This window comes from Salmo salar, chromosome ssa16 (genome assembly GCF_905237065.1).
Source record: "Salmo salar chromosome ssa16, Ssal_v3.1, whole genome shotgun sequence".
Classification (NCBI taxonomy): Eukaryota; Metazoa; Chordata; class Actinopteri; order Salmoniformes; family Salmonidae; genus Salmo; species Salmo salar.
The window spans coordinates 52,951,361-52,974,905 of NC_059457.1; the positions used below are offsets into that span (position 1 = coordinate 52,951,361).

General features: G+C 40.7%; 1 protein-coding gene across 1 annotated transcript; it reads right to left on the reverse strand.

Annotated features, from left to right (window-relative positions):
* Nucleotides 1-344: 344 nt before the first annotated feature.
* alpi.1 (alkaline phosphatase, intestinal, tandem duplicate 1) lies at nt 345-19,965 on the reverse strand. Its single transcript, XM_014149858.2, has 11 exons — nt 19,765-19,965; nt 19,016-19,141; nt 17,326-17,441; nt 16,452-16,626; nt 8,737-8,909; nt 7,787-7,921; nt 5,522-5,597; nt 4,727-4,861; nt 3,653-3,844; nt 3,307-3,423; nt 345-2,470 (listed from the first exon to the last, which is right to left on the reverse strand). Exons 1-11 carry the CDS (start codon nt 19,859-19,861, stop codon nt 2,199-2,201), a joined length of 1,614 nt encoding a protein of 537 aa, XP_014005333.1. The 5' UTR covers nt 19,862-19,965; the 3' UTR covers nt 345-2,198.
* Between the last annotated feature and the right edge of the window lie 3,580 nt (nt 19,966-23,545).

The window sequence follows — 23,545 nt, forward strand, 5'->3', positions numbered from 1 at the left end:
TTTTAAAATCGTATGTAGCTCATTAGTTGAATTTAGTTTTGCCCCATTGTGGATGATAATGTTAAGATGTTCCATGTGTCTGAATGATTGGGTTAATTTTGAGCAACACATTTAAATAAAGATTTTTTTCTAATGGTATAATATGACCTGCATGTCTTCACATTTCTCTCTCTCTCTCTCTCTCTCTCTCTCTCTCTCTCTCTCTCTCTCTCTCTCTCTCTCTCTCTCTCTCTCTCTCTCTCTCTCTCTCTCTCTCTCTCTCCCCCCCCCCCCCCCCCCCCCCCCCCCCCCCCCCCCCCCCCCCCCTCCCCCCCTTTTGTTGGTGTTGGATGGATGGGGACAGATTGGACTTTCATTTCTTTATTTTTGATAGAATTTAAGTAAGTCATATTAGATCCGTGTCTAACACAAACTATGAGACAGCTATACTTTTAGCCAACCTTGACCAAAAATAACCTTATTTTGATCGATTTTACACCCGTTGTTACTCTAATAATACATGATGAAAAGACGTTTTGGGGGCTTTAAAACAAATCCTGGGGGAGTATGCCCAGACCCCCCCCTATCCATGAATCTCTAGTGATGTCCCTGCTGGGACCCTTTGGATGACAAATCAGAGAAAGATTTTCAAAAAGTAAGTGAATATTTAATCGCTATTTGTGAATTTATGAAACCTGTGCCGGTGGAAAAATATTTTGATGTGGGGCGCCGTCCGCAAACAATCGCATGGCATGCTTTCTCTGTAATAGATACTGTAAATCAAACAGTGCAGTTAAATTAACAAGAATGTAAGCTTTCAACCGATATAAGACACTTGTATGTGCCTAAATGTTTAATATCCATAATTTTTATGATTATTTCTTTGAATTGCGCGCCCTCCAGTTTCACCGGAAGTTGTCCCGCTAGCGGGACGCCTAGGCTTGACCGGTGTCTGGGATACCTGACCATACTGCTTAAAGGGGAATGGAAACACATCTAAGCAAAGAGATGTATTCAATCCACTAATACTAAACATGTGCATTTAACATAAAAACATCTCTATATTTAGTATTTAGGTTTATTTGAGCTATGGTCAGCTCCATTTTAAATTGCCATACAATTTAGATACCTGACCATACTACTTAAGCCACTACATCTTCTTTAGTTACCACAGTCATCTCATTGGCTTAGTCCAGCTATTAGTGATTGCAAATAAAATATACAGACCCCATCTCTTTGGAGTTTATAGTAAGGCCTACTTCTACTAGGAAATATATCTTGGTGACATTCCAGGTCTCCTTTTTTCCAGTTTCACTGCAAACCACATTAATAGTGTACACACTAAAAAATGAGGGTTCCTCAAGGGGTTCTTTGGGATTTGTGATGGTTCTAAGTGGAACCATAATGACTCCAATAACCCTTTGAGCTCTTCAATGGTTCTTTACAGTTCAGAAAAGGATTCTTTGCTCTTTTAGTGGCTCATACGAATATTTTGGACCGTGGTTTTAGTCACAGCTCTTTTTGTGCAACCGTAAGTAAGAGTGTAATTCCAGTTTATCTAATGTGTTGTGTTATTCCATTACATATTATATATGACTGTGACCAGTGACGGTGTCTTGTGAAAGACTCGCGTATGACCTTGTGTCAGTTGAGAACGGTTGACTAAATCAATCAGTGCTTCTCAATTCTCTACTCAGGGACTCCCAGTTGTTCCAGAGGTAGCTCACTTGATTCTACTTGTCAATTAACACAATAATAACTCAGATGGAATTTTAACAATATAATATGGCTGACCAGATTAAAAGACCCTTTATGGTTCTTCAAAAGGATCTACAAAGAACCTTTCGGATTGTGAAAGGTTATTTATAGAACCATTCTCCATAAAGGTTCTATAAAGAACCATAAAAAAGGGTTCTTTATAGCCCCAAACAGGGTTGTAAGCATAGCGGAATCCTGTTTTGGTGCTATATAGAACCTTTCTTAATGGTTCTTTATAGAACCTTAAGAAAATTATCTTTATAGCACCTTACATGTTCCATTTAGAACCTTATAAGGATGGTTAGAAATTGCTGCAGTGCAATATGACATAGCAATCTAGACACTTCTCCAAAATAGACAACCTAGAACTATCCCATTTCCACCATCTCTGACACAACTTTCATGGACCGGTAACTGTCCTAATATGGACACTGTACCCATGATTGTTGGATTGTGTGTCGTCATCTGAACAGGAACCAGAGGAGGCTGGCCAGACAGAAAAGCAGCCCAGAGAGGGTGTGTGTGTGTCCGGTTGAGGCGGGCGGATGTGGTGGGCAGTCCGTGTAGGGTGGGATGCAGGCTGCGTAGGCCATGGCGTGGGCGATATAGTTCTGCTCTTTGACCCCGTGAAAGAGGTGGGCCATGGGGCCTTTGGCGTAGATGGCCACGTCCTCCCCGCCATGGGTCTCAGAGTCCAGAGGGACTGCAGCTTGCTGCATGTACTCTTCATCGTCTGAGAACCAGAGAGGTAGTGGTTAAAGCCCAATTTGTCTACATGTTTATAAACACATACAAGGTGCGTTCACACTGCACCTTAGCCCTGGGCTAAGAGCCTCCTGAGAGCCTGAGCTAAGGGAGATTTTAGCCTGGGGCTAAGCGAGTGTTCACACTTGAACATTGTAAGTGGGCTAGCACCAACGTTATCCTGTGTGGCTCAGTTGGTAGAGCATGGTGTAGAATATTGCAGGGATAGAATATTGGTCCCCTGGCAGGGATAGAATGTTGGTCCCCTGGCAGGGATAGAATGTTGGTTGCCTGGCAGGGATAGAATGTTGGTCCCCTGGCAGAGATAGAATGTTGGTCCCCTGGCAGGGATAGAATGTTGGTTGCCTGGCAGGGATAGAATGTTGGTCCCCTGGCAGGGATAGAATGTTGGTTGCCTGGCAGGGATAGAATTTTGGTTGCCTGGCAGGGATAGAATGTTGGTCCCCTGGCAGGGATAGAATGTTGGTCCCCTGGCAGAGATAGAATGTTGTTCGCATGTGTGTTTGTCCGTTAGCCCAGGGCTTTGGAATACAAGTGTGAATCATTAGACCTGTGTTAACAAACGCTTGTGTGAAAACAGAATAAGCTAGCCCAGCGCCAGTCTAGCCAGGGGCTAAGAACAAAACAGTATGAAAAGCACTACACTATACCACAGTCATGTACGAAAGAGGAACATGAGCACATCTGCAAGTATACATGTACAGTACATGCATGCACGCTTGTACACACACACAGACAAACATGCACACACATTTTACAAAACAGCTACTGCCTGTATTACTTTAATAGTTGTAGTATACTTACAGTAATCCACCAATGTGATGTTTCCTCTCGTTCCATTCACATGTACATAACCAGGACCGTTGGCATACAGGATGCTAGTGAATGGCATCCTATCATCTGCCTTCTTGTGTGCCAAACCTGACACAAAATGGTTTACATAACATGATGGTGAACATTACATTCTATGCTGGACACAAAAATATATGACATTGAAGTGAAAAGACAAATAAAAACATTGCACCCTTGACTGTATATCTTACAGTACAGTGTACATTGTAGGACATCCTTGCGATCCTTGAGGATCTCTCTAAAATATACACAGTACTATCTGTAACACACATGAGCCTATGACTGTTTTGGACCATACCAAAGATGGGGTTTCCACGGGGGGTGTTTCCTCCGAAGGTGAAGACGTGGGAGTGGTCTGCGGTAACGACAGTGAGGGTGTCTGATTCTCTGGTGAGCCGGGAGGCTCGTTGCACCGCCCGGTCAAACATCACAGCCTCAGTCAGCGCCAGCTTGGCAATGCCATCATGGTGCCCATGGTCAATTCTCCCTCGTAAAACAAGAACAACACAACACAACTCAGACAGAGTTGATGACTGACTCAAGGAGAGTTGATGATTGACTCAAGATGGGGGGGCTTTAAGACTGAGCGTGTCCTAAAAATTGACATATTTTTATTACTTTATCATTGAATCCTAACTTGAGATCCTCACAACGAACACATCTGCCATTACAACCGAACACATCTGCCATTACAACCGAACACATCTGCCATTACAACCACAGCTGTCAATACAACCACAGCTGTCAATACAACCACAGCTGTCAATACAACCACAGCTGTCAGTACAACCACAGCTGCCATTACAACCACAGCTGTCATTACAACCACAGCTGCCAATACAACCACAGCTGCCATTACAACCATAGCTGTCAATACAACCACAGCTGTCAATACAACCACAGCTTTCAATACAACCACAGCTGTCAATACATGCTGTCAATAATTGCTGTCAAAAATTACAATGTCGTAAATGCAAAACAGGATGCAGCCTGGGTACATTCTTCATCTTAGCAGTTCTTGTTGTATATGTAATAGTAGCCCATGCTACAGTATGTGTTCAAATAAAGGTACTCATCTTTTACAAAGAGGAAGTAGCCTTTGGGTTTTAAATAAATGTACTCATCTTCTACAAAGAATCTTTTATAAAGAGGAAGTAGCCTTTGGGTTTTAAATAAAGGTACTCATCTTTTACAAATAATTTTTTATAAAGAGGAAGTAGCCTTTGGGTTTTAAATAAAGGTACTCATCTTTTACAAAGAATCTTTTATAAAGAGGAAGTAGCCTTTGGGTTTTAAATAAAGGTACTCATCTTCTACAAAGAATATTTTATAAAGAGGAAGTAGCCTTTGGGTTTTAAATAAAGGTACTCATCTTCTACAAAGAGGAAGTAGCCTTTGGGGTTCTTGCTGAGGATCTGAATGGCTTTCTCTGTCATCTCGACGATGGACGGGTCACGTGTGGCATTCCGGAAAACCTCAAACCGCATGTCCTTTGGCTCAAAGAGACCTGCCGCCACAAGAAGGAAAGAGAGCGGGAGGAAGAAAGTAATAAAAGAGAGAACACAATGTTGGGAACGCAGTTCACCTTTTGGTGGTAACAGTTAATGACAGAAGTACGTTTTTCCTGGTGAAGAAAAACTCAAGCCCCCGTGTACGGCATCCATATTAGGAAATCATCTATTCTCAGACAAAACTTCAGTGACAGTCTTATCTTTCATTACTTAGTCAATAGAATGGCATGGTATACCAATGGTATACCAACACCTCAACACCTGATAACATTCATATACACTAGCGGCAAAGGGAATGTTTGTTTGTGGGTGTTTGTGAGTGTGTTTGATAGTACGTGTGGTAGTGTGTAGGGTGTGTGCATATGTGTGTGACATAGAGGAGGCTGGCGGGAGGAGCTATAGGGAGACGGGCTCATTGTAATGGCTGGAATGGAGAGAGAAAAACGTAACTGTATAAAACATATCAAACATATGGAAACCATGGAAACCACGTTTGACTCCGTTCCATTTATTCCATTCCAGATGTTACATCCTCCTATAGCTCCTCCCACCAGCCGCCTCTGATGGGTGTGTGTGTGTGTGTGTGTGTGTGTGTGTGTGTGTATGTGTATGTGCTTGTGTCCATGTAAACAGAATGTTGATAAAAACCAACCTACCCAGGAGACGGTCAGTAGTCTTTACATTAATCTCGTCAAACTGCTTCCTGTGCCAAACATACTGGGAATTCTTGTCCTGAAACACAGACATCACAGAGACACAGAGGACACTGTTTTATTCATAGCTTTACATTGACGTCATGCGATAACAGAACATCAGTTACACCTAACAATTTTACTGGCAATTAAGTAGTAAATACAGGCCTAAGCTGTAAATTACACCTGGCTCATGTTCAGCGGGTAACAAATGGAAGAAAACAGACTGGAACAGGATATCAACATGGACTTAGTCACTGTTACTAGCCAGCTACCACCTGGTACTCAAACCTGCACCTTAGAGACTGCTGCCCTATGTACATAAACATGGAACACTGGTCACTTTAATAATGGAACACTGGTCACTAATAATGTTTGCATACTGTTTTACCCATTCCATATGTATAATACTGTATTCTAGTCATTCACCACCGCTGAGTCAATACATCTTAGAATCACCTTTTGCAGTGAATATAGCTGATGTTTTCAGGGTAAGTCTGTAAGAGCTTTCCACATCTGGATTGAACAATATTTGCATGCTCTGTCAAATCAGTTGTTGATCATTGCTAGACAGCCATTTTCATGTCTTGCCATAGATTTTCAAGCAGATTAAGTCAAAACTGTAACTGGGCCACTCAGAACTTTCAATTTCGTCATGGTAAGCAACTCCAGTGTATATTTGGCCTTGTGTTTTAGGTTATTGTCCTGATGAAAGGTGAGTTTGTCTACCAGTGTTTGTTGGAAAGCAGACTGAACCAAGTTTTCCTCAATGATTTTTCCTGTGCTCAGCTCTATTCATTTTCTTTTTATCCTAAAAAACTCCCTCCATTTCCCGATGACAAGCATACCCATAACATGATGCAGCCACCACCATGCTTGAAAATATGAAGAGTGGTAGTCTGTGATGAGTTGTGTTGAATTTTCCCCAACATAAAGTTTTGTATTCAGGACATTAAGTTCATTTCTTTGCCACCTGTTTTGCAGTAGTACTTTAGTGCCTTGTTGCAAGCAAGCTGCATGTTTTGGTATATTCCTTCTTTTCCCTCTGTCATTTAGGTTAGTATTGTGGAGTAACTACAATGTTGTTGATCCATCCTCAGTTTTCTCCTGTCACAGCCAATAAACTCTGTTTTAAAGTCACCATGGTGAAATCCCTGAATGGTTTCCTTCTTCTCTGGCAACTGAGTTAGGAAGGATGCCTGTATCTTTGTAGTGTCTGGGTGTATTGATACACCATCTAAATTGTAATTAATAACACCACCATGCTCAAAGGCTTAAACACATTTTTTCTCCTGAACTTATTTAGGCTTACCATAACAAAGGGGTTGAATACTTATTGACTCAAGACATTTAAGCTTTTCATTTATAATTAATTGTAAGAAAATTCTGAAAACATAATTCCACTTTGGTTATGGGGTATTGTAGGTAGGCCAGTGTCACAAAATCTCAATTGAACCAATTTTAAATGCAGGCTGTAATATAGCAAAACGTGGAAAAAGTCAAGGGCTGTGAATACTTTCAGAATGCACTGTATATTGATATTCCAGACTCTGAAATTGCTCGTTCTGATATTTATTAATTTCTTTATTTACATTTTTGGGATTTGCATGTATTATTTTGCATTGTTAGGTATTACTGCACTGTTGGAGATAAAAACACAAGCATTTCACTGCACCTGCGATAACATCTGCAAAATATGTGTACGTGACCAATACAATGAGTAATGCTCATTTAAGTTTTCCATTGCAAAAAACAATCTGTTGCAATTAGTTTTACGTTTTGTGCCCGAATGAACATGACCATGAAAGTTATTTTGCCATTTTCATAAGGGAACTGGCTAAAGTTCTGTGGGGTTCGAACAGACAACAGGTTCCAGAACACTAACACACTTCTGTGGGGTTCTAACAGACATCAGGTTCCAGAACACTAACAGTTCTGTGGGGTTCTAACAGACATCAGGTTCCAGAACACTAACACAGTTCTGTGGGGTTCTAACAGATATCAGGTTCCAGAACACTAACACAGTTCTGTGGGGGTTCTAACAGACATCAGGTTCCAGAACACTAACAGTTCTGTGGGGTTCTAACAGACATCAGGTTCCAGAACACTAACACAGTTCTGTGGGGTTCTAACAGACAACAGGTTCCAGAACATTAACACATCCTTAGGTGTAAAGGCTCATACAATATACCCTCAATGTGACCAACAACGGACATTATCAATGTGTACCTGCTGGGCCTTCATCCAGACGTCAATGAGGTTCCTCTTATCTTTCCGATCCCCTTTCCGGGAAGAGGAAGTGGGGTACTCAGGGTCTGGAGTTCCCTTTGGGGTCATATACATCCGCCCCCCACCCAGGATAACCTGATGCACCAGATAGATACTTCATATTACTGTGTACATTCCACACACAGTAGTACAGTATGTCCCAATCCTGGTCCTGGGGACATAAAGGTGTCCACATTTTAGTTTTTTGCCCTTGGACTAACACACCTAAATCAGATCAAATGCTTCATGTTGATTACTGTTACCACAGGGGGAACTGCTTTCCCCAGATTGTGTTTTCTCGCTTTTCTCCCATCCTCCCTCTCCCAAATCAAATCAAATCAAATCATGTATTAGGCACATGCGTCGAATACAACAGGTGTAGACCTTACAGTACATTTACATTACATTTAAGTCATTTAGCAGACGCTCTAACTTACAGGCTCTAACCAACAGAGCAGTTTCAAAAAAATACTCTCTCTGTCCTTGTTGAGTGCTAGGGCCCAAAACTAAAATCTGCATCCCTTTGGGACTCTTCCCACTGGGCAAACCATTGGTTGGGATTAATGATGTTTCTACATCATTTCAACCAAGAAAAGTCAATGTGATGACATTGAATCAACGTGGAAACATTTTTGTATTTGAAAAAAAATCAATGTAAGGGATTTTTTTTATTTAATTTTTTTTCACTCAACGTTTAACCTAAATCCAATGACGTGGTGAATTATTTTGTCAATTTCGCGTTAAATTCAGTTTAGTTGACAACTGAACCAAATCAAAAATAGACGTTGAACTGACATCTGTGCCCAGTGGGTTAGGACCAGGATTGGGAAATACTGCAGTGAAAAGCAATGACATGAGATGATAGTATATATAGAATGTGATACCAATAAAAGGCCTTCATGGAGACTTACATCAATGTCAACGTTGGTCACCAGCTGTGTGGCAATGTCGACACAGCCCTGTCGGCGGGCACTAGAGGGAATGTCAGCATCGCTGTACCAGCTGCGGCTCACTGAGTGGGCATAGGCAGCAGCAGGAGAAGCATGCTGTACACGTGTGGTGGTCACGATGCCCACTGACTTCCCTGGAACACATATCCCATTGACAAACCCAGAGGTGTACATTGTCCATATTAGGAAACACTTCCACACCCTAGACATGCACACGCTATTCACTGACAGACACATCAAACAACTGATTCTATAAATGGTACTCATCTATGGAATTATATTGAGGCATACAAACATTTTAAATAGACGCTCTTATTCTTAGTGACTAACAGGAGCAACAGAATTTTCACATAGTCGGCTCAGGGTTTGGAACTAGCCAATTACTAGGCTACCTGTCGCTCACAAACTGATTTCTACTTGAGTCTACATCTACAGCATGGTTACTACCAACTCAATGTTCACAAATGTCTGGGAAATTGCGTTTAAAAGTATTTTATTGTGTGCAGGTCGTTAATCTGTTTTGGAATGAATCCCGGCCTTAAATATAAGAATCAATGATTAACAAGTATAAGGGTTATGGGTGTTAAAGGCCCAATACAGCCATTTTATATCAATATCAAATCATTTCTGTGGAACAGTTAAGTACCTTACAGTAATAGATTTCCATTAAAAATGGGCAAAAATTGCTTTTTAGCAAAAAACTTTTTTTCAAGCAAGAAATTTGCTACAACTGCCTGGTAGTGGTCTGAGTGGGGATGGGAAAAGGGAAAACTAGGTGTTATTGCCAGAGAGGTTTGGAACTCTTTTTGTTATTGGTCTATTAACCAATTTACCACATGGGGATGTCACCATGGAAAGCCGACACTCCCCCCCAAGCTAACCTGCTGATTAGAAGGTCCTGTGTCGATTTTATTTTCAAACAGCAACTATGAGGAATTTGTTTACACTTTTACAGTGTTAGTTTCATCAACTGTTGTAAAATATTATATAAAACACAGGAAAAAATATAATTTTGACTGCACTGGGCCTGTAAGGGTTACTTAATATGAGATGATCGTTTTACTCCCTCACACAGTAGATAATAAGTTGAGAACATTGCACTTTAGATAACCTTACAATCCTATCATCCTCATCTATCTATCTATGGTGGAGTGTGTGAGGGTGTGGATACAAGATATATATAATGATAGTGTACCTTGACCATTTGTAAGCCCCGCCCCCTTTGTTACTGTTGCTACCTCAATCAACTGTTTCAAATACCCTTTGAAACTACTGGAGAAAACCCCTCTCGATGAACTCAAACTGTGTTTTTGACAATGAAATCAAACACAAACTACCCCTTGCTAATCTGGAGACTTTGTTGTTGAACTGTCATTACAACTGCTTGACGGTAAAATTGGTAAAATAAACCTGGTAAAATCAAGTTTGTAGTCTGGCTAGCCACTGGATGGCTCTGAATGCATTCTCAGCGTGCAGTCAAAGCTACTAACCAATTTTGGAACGAATTAGTAATCTAAAATCATATCCTGCTGTCAACAGTAGATAAGAGTTGTATTCATAATATAACATTGGCTAACTTAGCTAGCTAACATGCATTTGGAGAAAACAAGTTATATTAACGGACTAGCTAGCGTTAGCAATGGTGGTCAATGAGACACTGAGACTAAGACAAGACCAAGACTGTGAGCTAGCTAACCAGCTACCAAACAATGCAACTTCGTATTATTTTCTGATTTGTAAAATACTCCATCAATAGGCTCTGTATTTCAGGAATCACAGTCGTGACTACCCCTGGTGCACAGTTCAATTATTTAGCCGTTTAAGCGATACATTTTTTCATGAAAAGTCTCTGCCAGTATGACTTTTGCCATTGTCCTCATTTGCTTCCAATACGTTTGAAACTTAATGGCGGAGAGTCGAATTCAGAAAAGAAGATTCCTCGACTCCTTGACAACCGAGAGTCGGAGTCGACTCCAAAAGTCCTGTCTAGGCAGCTAGGCTGACGTAGGTTACTGATTATCCTTGAATATTTTGGTAAGTAGAGATTGTAAGAAGGCTCCATGTGTATTGCTAATCAATTACCCAGATCATTAGGGTGCAGGCACACACTAACTAGGGAAGTGGAATGAATGGGCTGCTGCACAGTCACTATGGGAGCTCTTTCTAGAGCGCCGTTAAATTGTGCATAATAGCATTTTTTAACTCTTTAAATGGAAATTAAGCTAGTGAGACACACAGTATTTAAAAAGTACCAGTCAAAAGTTTGGACACACCTACTCATTCAAGGGTTTTTCTTTATTTTTACAATTTTCTACTTTGCAGAACATCAACGCAATGAAAGACATCAACGCTATGAAATAACACTTATGGGATCATGTAGTATCCAAAAAGGTGTTAAACAATTTAAAATATATTTTAGATTCTTCAAAGTAGCCACTGTTTGTCTTGATGACAGCTTTGCACTCTTGACATTCTCTCAACCAGCTTCACCTGGAATGCTTTTCTAACAGTCTTGAAGGAGTTGACACATATGCTGAGCATTTGTTGGCTGCATTTCAGTGGTAGAAAAAGTACTCAATTGTCAAACTTAAGTAAAAGTTAAGATACCTTAATAGAAAATGACTCAAGTAAAAGTGAAAGTCAGCCAGTAAAATATTACTTGTGTAAAAGTATACTTAAGTATCAAAAGTAAATGAAATTGCTAAAAACACTTATGTGCAAAAGTAAAAGTATAAATCATTTCAAATTCCTTATATTAAGCAAACCAGACGGCCAATCTATTTTTAAATGTTAAAAAATATATTTTCCTGCTAAGCATTCAAAATGTTTCAGATAACTTTTAGGTGTCATGGAAAATGTATGGAGTAAAAAGTACATTATTTTCATTAGGAATGTAGTGAAGTAAAAGTAAAAGTTGTCAAAAATATAAATAGTAAAGTACAGATACCCCCAAAACCTAGTTAAGTAGTACTTTGAAGTATTTTTACTTAAGTACTTTAAACCACTGCTGCTTTTCCTTCACTCTGCAGTCCAACTCATCCCAAACCATCTCAATTGGGTTGAGGTCGGGTGATTGTGGAGGCCAGATCATCTGATGCGGCACTCCATCACCCTCCTTCTTGGTCAAATCGCCCTTACACAGCCTGAAAGTGTGTTTTGGGTTATGTTGAAAAACAAATGGATGTTCCACTAAGCGCAAACCAGATGGGATGACGTATCGCTGCAGAACGCTGTGGTATCCATGCTGGTTAAGTGTGCCTTGAATTCTAAATAAATCACTGACAGTGTAAACAGCAAAGCACCCGCACACCATCACACCTCCTCCTCCATGCTTCATGGTGGGAACCACACATCCGGAGATCATCCGTTCACCTACTCTGCGTCTCATAATATTTTTTTCTTTTTTTGTGAAAGAGCAGTTGGAAACAAAAATCACAAATTTGGACTCATCAGACCAAAGGACAGAGCCCAAGTAAGTCTCTTCTTCTAAAAGGTGTCCTTTAGTAGTGGTTTCTTTGCCACAATTCGACCATGAAGGCCTGATTAACGCAGTCTCCTTTGAACAGTTGATGTTGAGATGTATCTATTACTTGAACTCTGTGAAGCATTAATTAGGCTGCAATTTCTGAGGCTGATAACTCTAATGAACTTATTCTCTGCAGCAGAGGTAACTCTGGGTCTTCCTTTCCTGTGGCGGTCCTCATGAGTGCCAGTTTCATCATAACGCTTGATGGTGTTTGCGACTGCACAAATTTTCCATATTGACTTACCTTCATGTCATAAAGTGATGATGGACTGTCATTTCTCTTTGCTTATTTGCGCTGTTCTTGCCATAATATGGACTTGATCTTTTACCAAATAGGGCTATCTTCTGTATACCACCCCTACCTTGTCACAACAGCTGATTGGCTGAAATGCATTAAGAGGGAAAAATTCCACAAATTAACTTTTAACAAGGCACACCTGCCAATTGGAATGCATTCCAGGTGACGACCTCATTAAGCTGGTTGAGATAATGCCAAGAGTGTGCAAAGCTGTCATCAAGGCAAGGAGTGGCTACTTTAAATAATCTCATTTATAGAATATATTTTGATTTGTTTACCACCTTTTTGGTTACTACATGATTCCATATGTGTTATTTTATAGTTTTGATGTCTTCACTATTATTCTACAATGTAGAAAATAGTACAAATAAAGAAAAACCCTTGAATGAGTAGGTGTGTTCAAACATTTGACTGTTACTGTAATTGTGGCAATAATTTGTGGATAACATACAGGTAACTGCCAAAATAAAGGAAACACTAGCATAAGGTGTCCTTAAAGGGTCTTGGGCCACAACGATCCAGAACAGCGTCAATGCACCTTGGCATAGATTCTACAAGTGTCTGGAACTCTATTGGAGGGATGCGACACCATTCTTCCACAAGAAATTCCATCATTTGAATGTATTTTTTACGGTGTTGGAAAACGCTGTCTCAGGCACCGTTCCAGAATCTCCCATCAGTGTTAAATTGGGTTGAGATCTGGTGACTGAGATGGGCATGGCATATGGTTTACATCGTTTACATGCTCATCAAAGCATTCAGATACCACTTGTGCCCTGTAATATTGGGATGCAAACTCAAAATGTAATACATTTCAACTCTATATCTGACATAGTACAGGTATCTTATTTTTTTTTAAGCCCATAACCATGTGTGTGAGGTGTATACTTTTGTTTCAAAGTAGACTTGTTTAAGACTTCCAAGAAACACTCTGTGTGACCCTGGTGGCAGGTCGCCTGGTGGTTAGGAGTGTTGAGCCAGTAACCAAAAGGTTGCTGGATCAAAGCCCCAAGCTGACAAGTTAAAACTCTGTTGTTCTACTCCTGAGCAAGGCAATTAGCCCCCTGTTCCCCGCGCGCCAAAGATGTCGATTAAGGTAGCCATCCGCCCCTCTCTGATTCAGAGGCTTTCGGTTAAATGCAGAAGATACATTTCAGTTGTACAACTGACTAGGTATACCCCTTTCTTCACCCTTCATTTAGCCCACCGCAGTAAAAGGTTAAATTGAAAGTTACGGAGGTATAAATATCATACCATATCAGTAACTTTTTCACTCATCATTATTCACATTTCATTCATGATTATCTGCAGTCGTGGTAGCATCGAACAACTGCTGAATGAGTCCAAAAATGTGCTGAGATTAATTACTTTTGTAGAAGTGTTCAGAAACACATTATATTCTTATTTACAATAAAAGTGACTCCATAATGACACAGTACATTATTTACCATTAATTCTTATTGGGCATAAAATAATCTGAAACACAAACAAAACAAACATCAAATGCATCCTACGAGTTTGTAAAATCACAAGCTTGATTTAATCATTGCCAAGAATATAGGACCAAATACTACTTTGATACACTGTAAGTGAATTTGTCCACATACTTATCCTCTTGTCGTTTGCCTAGGATAGGGGGCGCTACAGCGATTTTTGAAAAACATTTGTGCCCATTTTAAACGGCCTCCTACTCAAACTCAGAAGCTAGGATATGCATGTAATTAATACTTGTGGATAGAAAACACCCTAAAGTTTCTAAAACTGTTTGAATGGTGTCTGTGAGTATAACAGATCTCATATGGCAGTCAAAACCCCGAGACCGATCGTAACAGGATGTGGAATTCTGAATTGCGGACTCAACTTCACCACTTTGCCTGTGATTCACACAGTGAGCAATGGTTCATTGAGCACTTCCTATTGCTTCCACTAGATGTCCCCAGTCTTTACAAAATGATTTGAGCCTTCTACTGTGAAAACTGAATGAATGAGACGCTGTGGAAAGTGGTCACATGAGGAGGGCCATCACCATTATGACGCCGGCGACTAGATTTGATATGCGATTGTTCCAAGATGGCGCTGACCTGTATTGCTAGCCTATTTTCTGAGTATCGCATCCCCTTTTATCGCAAAGTGTGATTACCCAGTAAAGTTATTTTTAAATCTGGCATTACAGGTGCTTTCAAGAGATATTCATCTATAAATCTTCGAATGACAATATTACATTTTAAAAATGTTTTCGAATAGTAATTTAGTAAATTGTAGTGCTGTTTCACCGGATGCATTTGAGGGAAAATAGTTAGTCAACGTTACACGCCGATGTAAAATGCTGTTTTTATATATAAATATGAACTTTATCGAACAAAAGAATGCATGTATTGTGTAACATGATGTCCTAGGAGTGTCATCTGATGAAGTTTGTAAAAGATTAGTGCTGCATTTAGCTGTTTTTTGGTTATTTGTGATGCATGTGGTTGGTCGGAAAATGGCTATGTGGCTACTTTTACGATATACTTCTCTAACATAATCTAATGTTTTGCTTTTGCTGTAAAGCCTTTTTGAAATCGGACAACGTGGTTCGATTCAGGAGAGGTGTATCTATAAAACGAAATAACATAGTCCTATATTTGAAAAAAATATATATTCAATTTCGTTATGCTAATGGCGATAGGATTTTTTCGCTGGATGTCCGTCCCGCATACGAGACGAGCCCGTCAAGAGGTTATGCCACCTTCAAATGGGGGGACTATAGATACATAAAGTGCATTCAATTCTAAAGGTCAAACAGATATGTATGAAAATCCCCTCAAATAAAAGGTGACATTCTGTACTGTCGCCTCATATTAAAACATCTCAAATCCAAAATGCTGGAGTATAGAGCCAAAGTGAAAGGTTTTGCTTCACTGTCCAAGTAAATAAATGTAAGTAGGGGAGCGTATATGTAGATAGTACATTTTACGTTTAGGTTCAATATGTCACAAACTGTTTCTGCATATTGGTTAGTGATTTGGACACTTTAAAACTGTACATCTGTCTATTTATCAAAAGTTACTGACAGGAAGCAGCGACAGCATAATTTTCAACTTATGTTTTCAATTGTCACACCCTGACCATAGAGAGCCTTTTTATTCTCTATTTTGGTTAGGTCGGGGTGTGACTGGGGGGGTGTTTCTATCTAGGTGTTTTATTTCTATGTTGGCCTGGTATGGTTCCCAATCAGAGGCAACTGTTTATCATTGTCTCTGATTGGGGATCATTTTTAGTTAGCCATTTCCCCACTGCATTTTGTGGGATCTTGTTTTGAGTTAGTGCATGTAGCACCGCTGATGTTACGGTTAGTTGTTTGTTTCCTTTTGTTTTGTAAGTTTCACTAAATAAAATATGTGGAACTCAGAGCACGCTGCGCCTTGGTCCGTCTCTCCACACAACCATGACATCAATAGTATTCAACTTAATCAGGTAAAAACTACTGAATGAGTCCAAAAATGTGCTGTGACTAATTACTTTTGATGATATACTAGACATCGTCTAAACAAGTTTGCCCTGCCTATGCTGACATTGCAGCTGTAGCTATTTATAGCTCATTTTGGTCCAATCTTGTCAAATTGGAGTCAGAGTTGAGAGTGTTGACTCTAACGACTCCGATACTATAGCTACAAACACAAAACAGGTTAGCGACAGTTGCTATCCACCGGAGCGTTGCGATTGGTTTTCCAAAATGTTGGGAAGGGTCAATTGTGCAATGGAATGTGTATGGGGTGGCTGTGAATGGGTAGTGTAAGTGAACTTTTGTGTGTTTTTTTGTTTTTGCTTGTCTGTATAAAATGAGTGTGTATGTGCTGCAGTACACCATACCTTGTGCTTTGGCGCGATGTAGCACGGAGTACACTTCATTCCCAAACGTGGTGTTGCACTCGTAGGCCACTGCATTGGCGCTAAGGCCCACTGTCTTAGCGTTAGCCTTCACTCCGCAGTGGTACGCTGTAGCTGTGCTAGCACTGTCTGCTACCTGCTTATCAACACTGTATGTCTGTAAGGCACAAAACAAACACACTCAAATTATGGGGCATAGCGATACATAAGTACTGGAACAACCTTTCCCCAAAACCTAGGAACTTCGCCAAGAGGCTTGGAGCTCTTTGCGTAACAGCTAAGCTGCAATAGCTACTAAAGTCCAAAGTCCGAAGTCTCTTCTTGACTCTTAAACACTATTTTATAAGATAACGTACAACTTTGCAGTCTATCTTGTAAATAGACTGCAAACTAACATAAAAAAAGGAGGGGTCATTGAGTCCCTGTAAACTACATTATTTTGTTTGCCATTCAGTGCACCTTATCTGATGACTGTGAGAGAAGCTGGAACTGACATCGAAAAGACCGGAAATTCTTATCCAAATGTGTAGAATTTAATGGAGAATGAAAAGATTTTGGCATTATGTTTGGCTAACTTCTATCTGACCATAGACCTAAATTCTGTGTTTCCTGCTTTCACCACAATGGTTGCATTTTCATTTTAAATGTCAAATTCAACTTAAGCTGTGTAACATTTTCTTACAACAACACCAAGAGGACTGTACTGAGCTGTAGTAGGGTGAAATACGACAAGATACAACATGTCAAGAGAACAGAGCATGCAAAACATCTTCCTGAAATGAAACCAAGTACTGAGTGAATTGAATGGAGGCATAGTGAGAGATTTAGGGTGAAATAGTGCAGGGTTCCATCCGACCTTAGAGAGCGCAAGGTAAGGGAAGGTATCCATGGCGAGCACTGTCTCCTCTCCAGACCTTCCTTCCATCTGGCCCCTCAGGATGCGAGCCGCGGACACAGTGGACACACCCATCCCTGAGTGACAAATGAGATGACAATGATGTCATCCACCCTCATTAATGTGCTCTAAGACCTAACACGTATTTCCTAATGTCTTTAATTGTGAAGCCTCTTATATTGATACAATTCTATTTATACTGAACAAAAATATAGCCGCAACATACAACAATTTAAAATATCTGAATTACAGTTAGGCCCTAATTCATGGATTTCACAAGACATAAATACATAAATGAGGCCCTAATTCATGGATTTCACATGACTGGGCAGGGGCGCAGCCATGTGTGGGCCTGGGAGGGCATAGGCCCACCCACTTGGAAGCCAGACCGACCCACTGGGGAGCCAGTCCCAGCCAATCAGAATTAGGTTTTCCTTACAAAAGGGCTTTACTAAGAACCTTGGCGTGACCCTGGACAACATCCTGTCGTTCTTTGCAAACATCAAAGCAGTGACTCGCTCCTGCAGGTTCATGCTCTACAACATTCGTAGAGTATGACCCTACGTCATACAGGAAACGGATCAGGTCCTAGTCCAGTCACTTGTCATCTCCCATCTGAACTACTGCAACTCGCTGTTGACTGGGCTCCCTGCTTGTGCCATCAAACCCCTGCATCTTATCCAGAACTCTGCAACCCGCCTGGTGTTCAACCTTCCCATGTCACCCCGCTTCTCCGCACACTCCACTGGCTTCCAGTCGAAGCTTGCATACACTATAAGACCATGGTACTTGCCTACGGAACAGCAAGAGGAACTGCCCCTCCCTAACTTCAGGCTATGCTCAAACCCTAAACCCAAACCCGAGCACTCCGTTCTGCCACCTCTGGTCTCTTGGTCCTCCCGCTCAGCCCAGTCCAAGCTCTTCTCTGTCCTGTCACCCCAATGGTGGAACCAGCTTCACTCTGATCTAGTACAACAGAGTCCCTGCCCATCTTCTGAAAACATCTAAAACCCTACCTCTTCAAAGAGTATCTTAAATAATCCCCCCCCAGTTTGTAAACTAACACTCACATTACTCCGTTTTTCATACTAGCTCTGACTTTGCTAACGTCTACTTTATTGAGGAAAAATGTATTTACTGTGACTGTAATGTGCCTGTGATATGTGGATGTCTCACCTAGCTGTTTTAATTAAGATGAATGCACTAACTCTGGATAAGAGCGTCTGCTAAATGACTCAAATGGCAATGTAAATGACTCATGAAGAAGGAGAAGACGAAGGAGAAGGAGAAGAAGAAGGAGAAGAACAAGAAGAAGAAGAACTTCCTCATAAATATCACAAAATAGACCTTTCATGCGGAGTAGAAATTCTGTCAGCCAATGACAAAAACACTGAGACCTTGTGTCCCTCTAAGTGTGCATCCCAAAGCCGCTCTACTCTCTTTAAACCACATTCGTCGGATGCACGCCTGAGCCTCAATAACTACAATTCCAATTATTTATCCAACAGTATTCCTCCAGTTTTACTCCTGTAATTGACAAAGAAATCCCTGTGCTAGATAGTGAAGAGGCTGTGCTCTGCAGTGCCAGATAATGCCGTGCTTTACATAAACACCATCTGGTTATCGTATGTCTATGGTTCTGCCTCTTTACCGTCCCCCAGGAAGAGGATGATGTTCTTGGCGCGGTGCACTCGGGGGCGGAGTCTCAGCGCAGCTTGGAGTGTCTCCTTGGCCTGAGCATTCCAGTAGGCTGGGTCCCTCTCTTTCTCCTGCTCCTCTATATGAAAAAAAAAACACAAAAGCACGTTACAGTTGAGACAATTGAGTAGACATTTTTCCTAGGGGACTTGGGTTCTGAGGAGGCGTCAAAAAGGACAAAACCAGTTAAGAAACACCTTGATGCCTCTCAGTCTCAGAATAGTGGCAGCTGTCCTGATGGTGTGAGGAAGACTGCGCACAAAAACAACGGAAAGACAAACAGTCCATCCATCCCGTTGTGTCATAACACTTTACATAAGCTGGATCTGACAGACACACACACACACACTTTCTTTCTCTCTACTCACACACTTGACCACAATTACTTATGAACCACAGCTGAGGTTACCTGTGAGACGAACCAAGCCTAAGGTTACATGTGAGATGACTTTAAAAAGTTAAAAAGAAAAGGAGAGCCTCACAGTCTATGAGCTCAGATGCAATAATTTAATAACCACCGTTTCGACAGGCAAGCTGTCGTCATCAGGGTAAAATACCTGTGAGACAAACCACGGCTGAGGTTAACTGTGAGATGAACCACGGCTGAGGTTAGCTGTAAGACCCATCCATCCGCCCGTCCACCCAGACCAGTGCTAATATTATCGGCAGGGACTATGCCGCTGCTGGGTCCTGAATCCTCACCTTCGGCTGTGGCAATACTCCCGGTAACGGCAAGCAGGAGAGAGGCCAGGAGGAGAGGGAGCAGCCTGAAGGCCCAGCTCTGTGGTGATGCCTGCATCACTGGCCTGGAGGATGGAAAAGCTGTCCCACCGACCCACACAGCACTCAGGAGGAGAGGAGAGTGTACCTCCTCAGACCTCCAGCCCAGCCTTTTAAAGCTCAGGGTGTGCTGTAAGCAAAGGGCCCTAGCCAGCTCATAGGCTTAGGCAGAGTGAGAGAGAGAGAGAAAGGGGAAGCAGGGACCACACAAGACCAAACTCCTCCAGTATCGTTCCACACTCAGAGGAGCCCCTCTCTCTTAAAAGGCTTGCCCCCCCCCCTCTCTTCTCTCCAGCTCACTCTCTAAAAATGTGTATTATTTCAAATGGAAATGTTTCTTTGATGTGGGAAATGCTCTAATGTGTATTTTTATATGCCAGTTAATTTAACAGAAAGGAAAAATGGCTGCCCAATGTGTGTTGGCATTGACGTACTGTAGTGCAAATCACAAATTACTCTTTTCATTTCTCTAAAAATGTGAGAATGTACAATTCCCCATTCTTATTCTTGGGGATATTTTATTGAGTCATGATCTGAGCTGTGCTTTTCATGTTGGAAAAGTTTCAAGTTTCACATTTTCTTTGCTTTAAAGGGGAAATTCACTCCAAAACAATGTGAAATGTGTTCTTTATATGTAAAAGACCTTCTACCCTTACGGTAAATAATAATCCAGAAATGTTGGCTGTTTTTGATGGGAAGTAATGGGATATAAAGTGGGTTGCATTTTTCTTCCGTGAGGTAGTGGAGACTGCCTATGGTGTTAATAAAAAAACAAAATCACACAAAGACAACAGTTAGTGTGTGAAACGAGGTGACGGGAGCCAACATTGTTCCTCCTACAACCACTGACTGACTCCAAGGTTTGGGTCTTGATGTTGAATGTCGAATGTTGATGTGAAAAAAAACCAAGGCTTGTAGAGGGGACTGCATCCTGTTATCCCTGTTGCCATGAGAAACCTCTGCCATTTCACCAGTGACTCACACGCAGAGTAGCAGATTGTGGTTAGTCACGTGTACAGTGTGCCTAATCAAGCCTAATCAAAAAGAGGAATCAAAGCAGAGGGGCGTCACATGATTTGGCTAACAGCACATATACCACCATGGAAACAGAATAACTAGAATGGGGGAAATGCTTAACCTTTATTTAACTAGGCAAGTCAAAGCTCCATCACAGAACATTGACTTGAATGGGGGGGGGGGTGTCTGGTGTAAAGTACTTAAGTAAAAAATACTTTAAAGTACAACTTAAGTATTTTTGGTGGGTATCTGTACTTTACTTTACTATTTATATTTTACATGGAGCGTGTAACTTTCTTTATTTTGATCGTTTATAGTTTATGCACCGTTAGCCAGCACCTCCACACAAACTATTTTTTCTGGGTGTTTGCCAGCTCATGTTTTTTTAATCTACTATTTATATTTTTGACAACTTTTACTTTTACTTCACTACATTCCTAAAGGAAATAATGTACTTGTTACTCCATACATTTTACGTGACACCCAAAGTACTTGTTACATTTTGAATGCTTAGCGAGACCGGAATATTGTCCAATTCACGCACTTATCAAGACAACACATGGTCATCCCTTCTGCCTGTGATCTGGCGGACTCACTAAACACACATGCATCTTTTGTAAATGATGTCTGAGTGTCAAAATAAGAAGATGGTGCCGCCTGCTTTGCTTAATAGAAGAAATTTGAAATGATTTACACTTTTAATATATTTTATCAATTACATTTACTTTTGATACTTATATTTAGTACCAAATACTTTTAGGCTTTTACTCAAGTAGTATTTTACTGAGTGACTTTTACTTTTACTTGAGTAAATTTCTATTAAGTTATCTATACCTTTACTCAAGCATGACAATTTGGTACTTTTTCCACCACTGTGTTCAAGTCATTCTATTTCTACGTGCACCAACACCGACCAAAATACCAGAGCAGACACGGGAGCCTCTGAGCTTGTGGAGGCACGTCTGTCTATTATAATGAGGGATCTGTCTCTAGACTCTAAAAGGAAGGCTAGTTTATTTAGAGAGAGTTGCTGGGTTTCCATCAAGACAAGTGGAAATACCACAAGATCTGCCGGTCTCTCTCACAGCTTCTCTTCCACCAACAACTCACGTCTGTAAGTTAATTACTTACTTAAAAAGCGTGTTTTAACAGGCTGAGTTTTCCTCCAAAAGCACAGAAGAGTACGGCAGTCACCAAATCTGACTTCTTCAGCAGATGACTGATGACTGCCTGTGATAATTCTATCATGATGAACTTGTCAACATGCTCATGCTCCAAGACTCTATTACTGTGGAGAGTGACAGAGTGGAATGTCATGGAAACTCACTTTATAATAACCCTAACCCTGTACACACCATTAAACGCTAACCCTGTATACACCATTAAAATGTACCCTGTATGCACCACACTAACCCTGTATACATCATTAACTTCATCGGGGTAGGGGGCAGTATTTTGACGTCCGGATGAAAAGCGTGCCCGTAGTAAACTGCCTGCTTCTCAGGCCCAGAAGGTAGGCTATGCATATTATGAGTAGATTTGGATAGAAAACACTCTGAAGTTTCTAAAACTGTTTGAATGACATCTGTGAGTATAACAGAACTCATATGGCAGGCAAAAACCTGAGAGAAAATCCAACTAGGAACTGTGGAAATCTGAGGTTTGTAGTTTTTCAAGTGATTCCCTATCCAGTATACAGTGTCAATGGGGTCATTTTGCACTTCCTAAGCCTTCCACTAGATGTCAACAGTCTTTAGAATGTTGTTTCATGCTTCTACTCTGACTGGGGAGAGAATAAGAGCCATTGGAATCAGATGACTGAGAAAATGACATGAGCTCAATCGCGCGCACTCACATGAGAGTTAGATGTGTTCCTTTTCTTTTTTGAAGACAAAGGAATCGTCCGGTTGGAATATTATGGAAGATTTATGATAAAAACATCCTAAAGATTGATTCTATACATCGTTTGACATGTTTCTACAAACTGTAGTATAACCTTTTGACTTTATGTCTGGACTTAGTAAGCATGTGCCTTGCATTTGGAATAGTGAACCTAACGCGCGAACAAAATGGAGGTATTTGGACATAAAGATGAACTTTATCGAACAAAACTAACATTTATTTTGTAACTGGGATTCCTGGGAGTGCATTCCGATGAAGATCATCAAAGGTAAGTGAATATTTATAATGTCATTTTTATCATTTCTGTTGACTCCGAAATGGCGGGTATCTGTATGGCTTGTTTTGATATCTGAGCACTGTACTCAGATTATTGCAAAATTTGCTTTTGCCGTAAAGAATTTTGGAAATCTGACACAGCGGTTGCATTAAGGAGAAGTTTATCTGTAATTCTTTGAATAACAGTTGAATATTTTATCAACGTTTATGATGAGTATTTCTGTAAATTGATTTGCTCATTCACCGGATGTTTTGGGAGGCAAAACATTTCTGAACATTACACGCCAATGTGAAGTGGGGGTTTTGGATATAAATATGAACTTTATCAAGCAAAACATACATGTAATGTGTAACATGAAGTCCTATGAGTGCCATCTGATGAAGATCATCAAAGATTAGTGATTCATTTTAGCTGTATTTCTGGTTTTTGTGACGTCTCTCCTTGCTTGGAAAATGGCTGTGTGGTTTTTCTTGTCTAGGCGCTGTCCTAACATAATCTAATGTTATG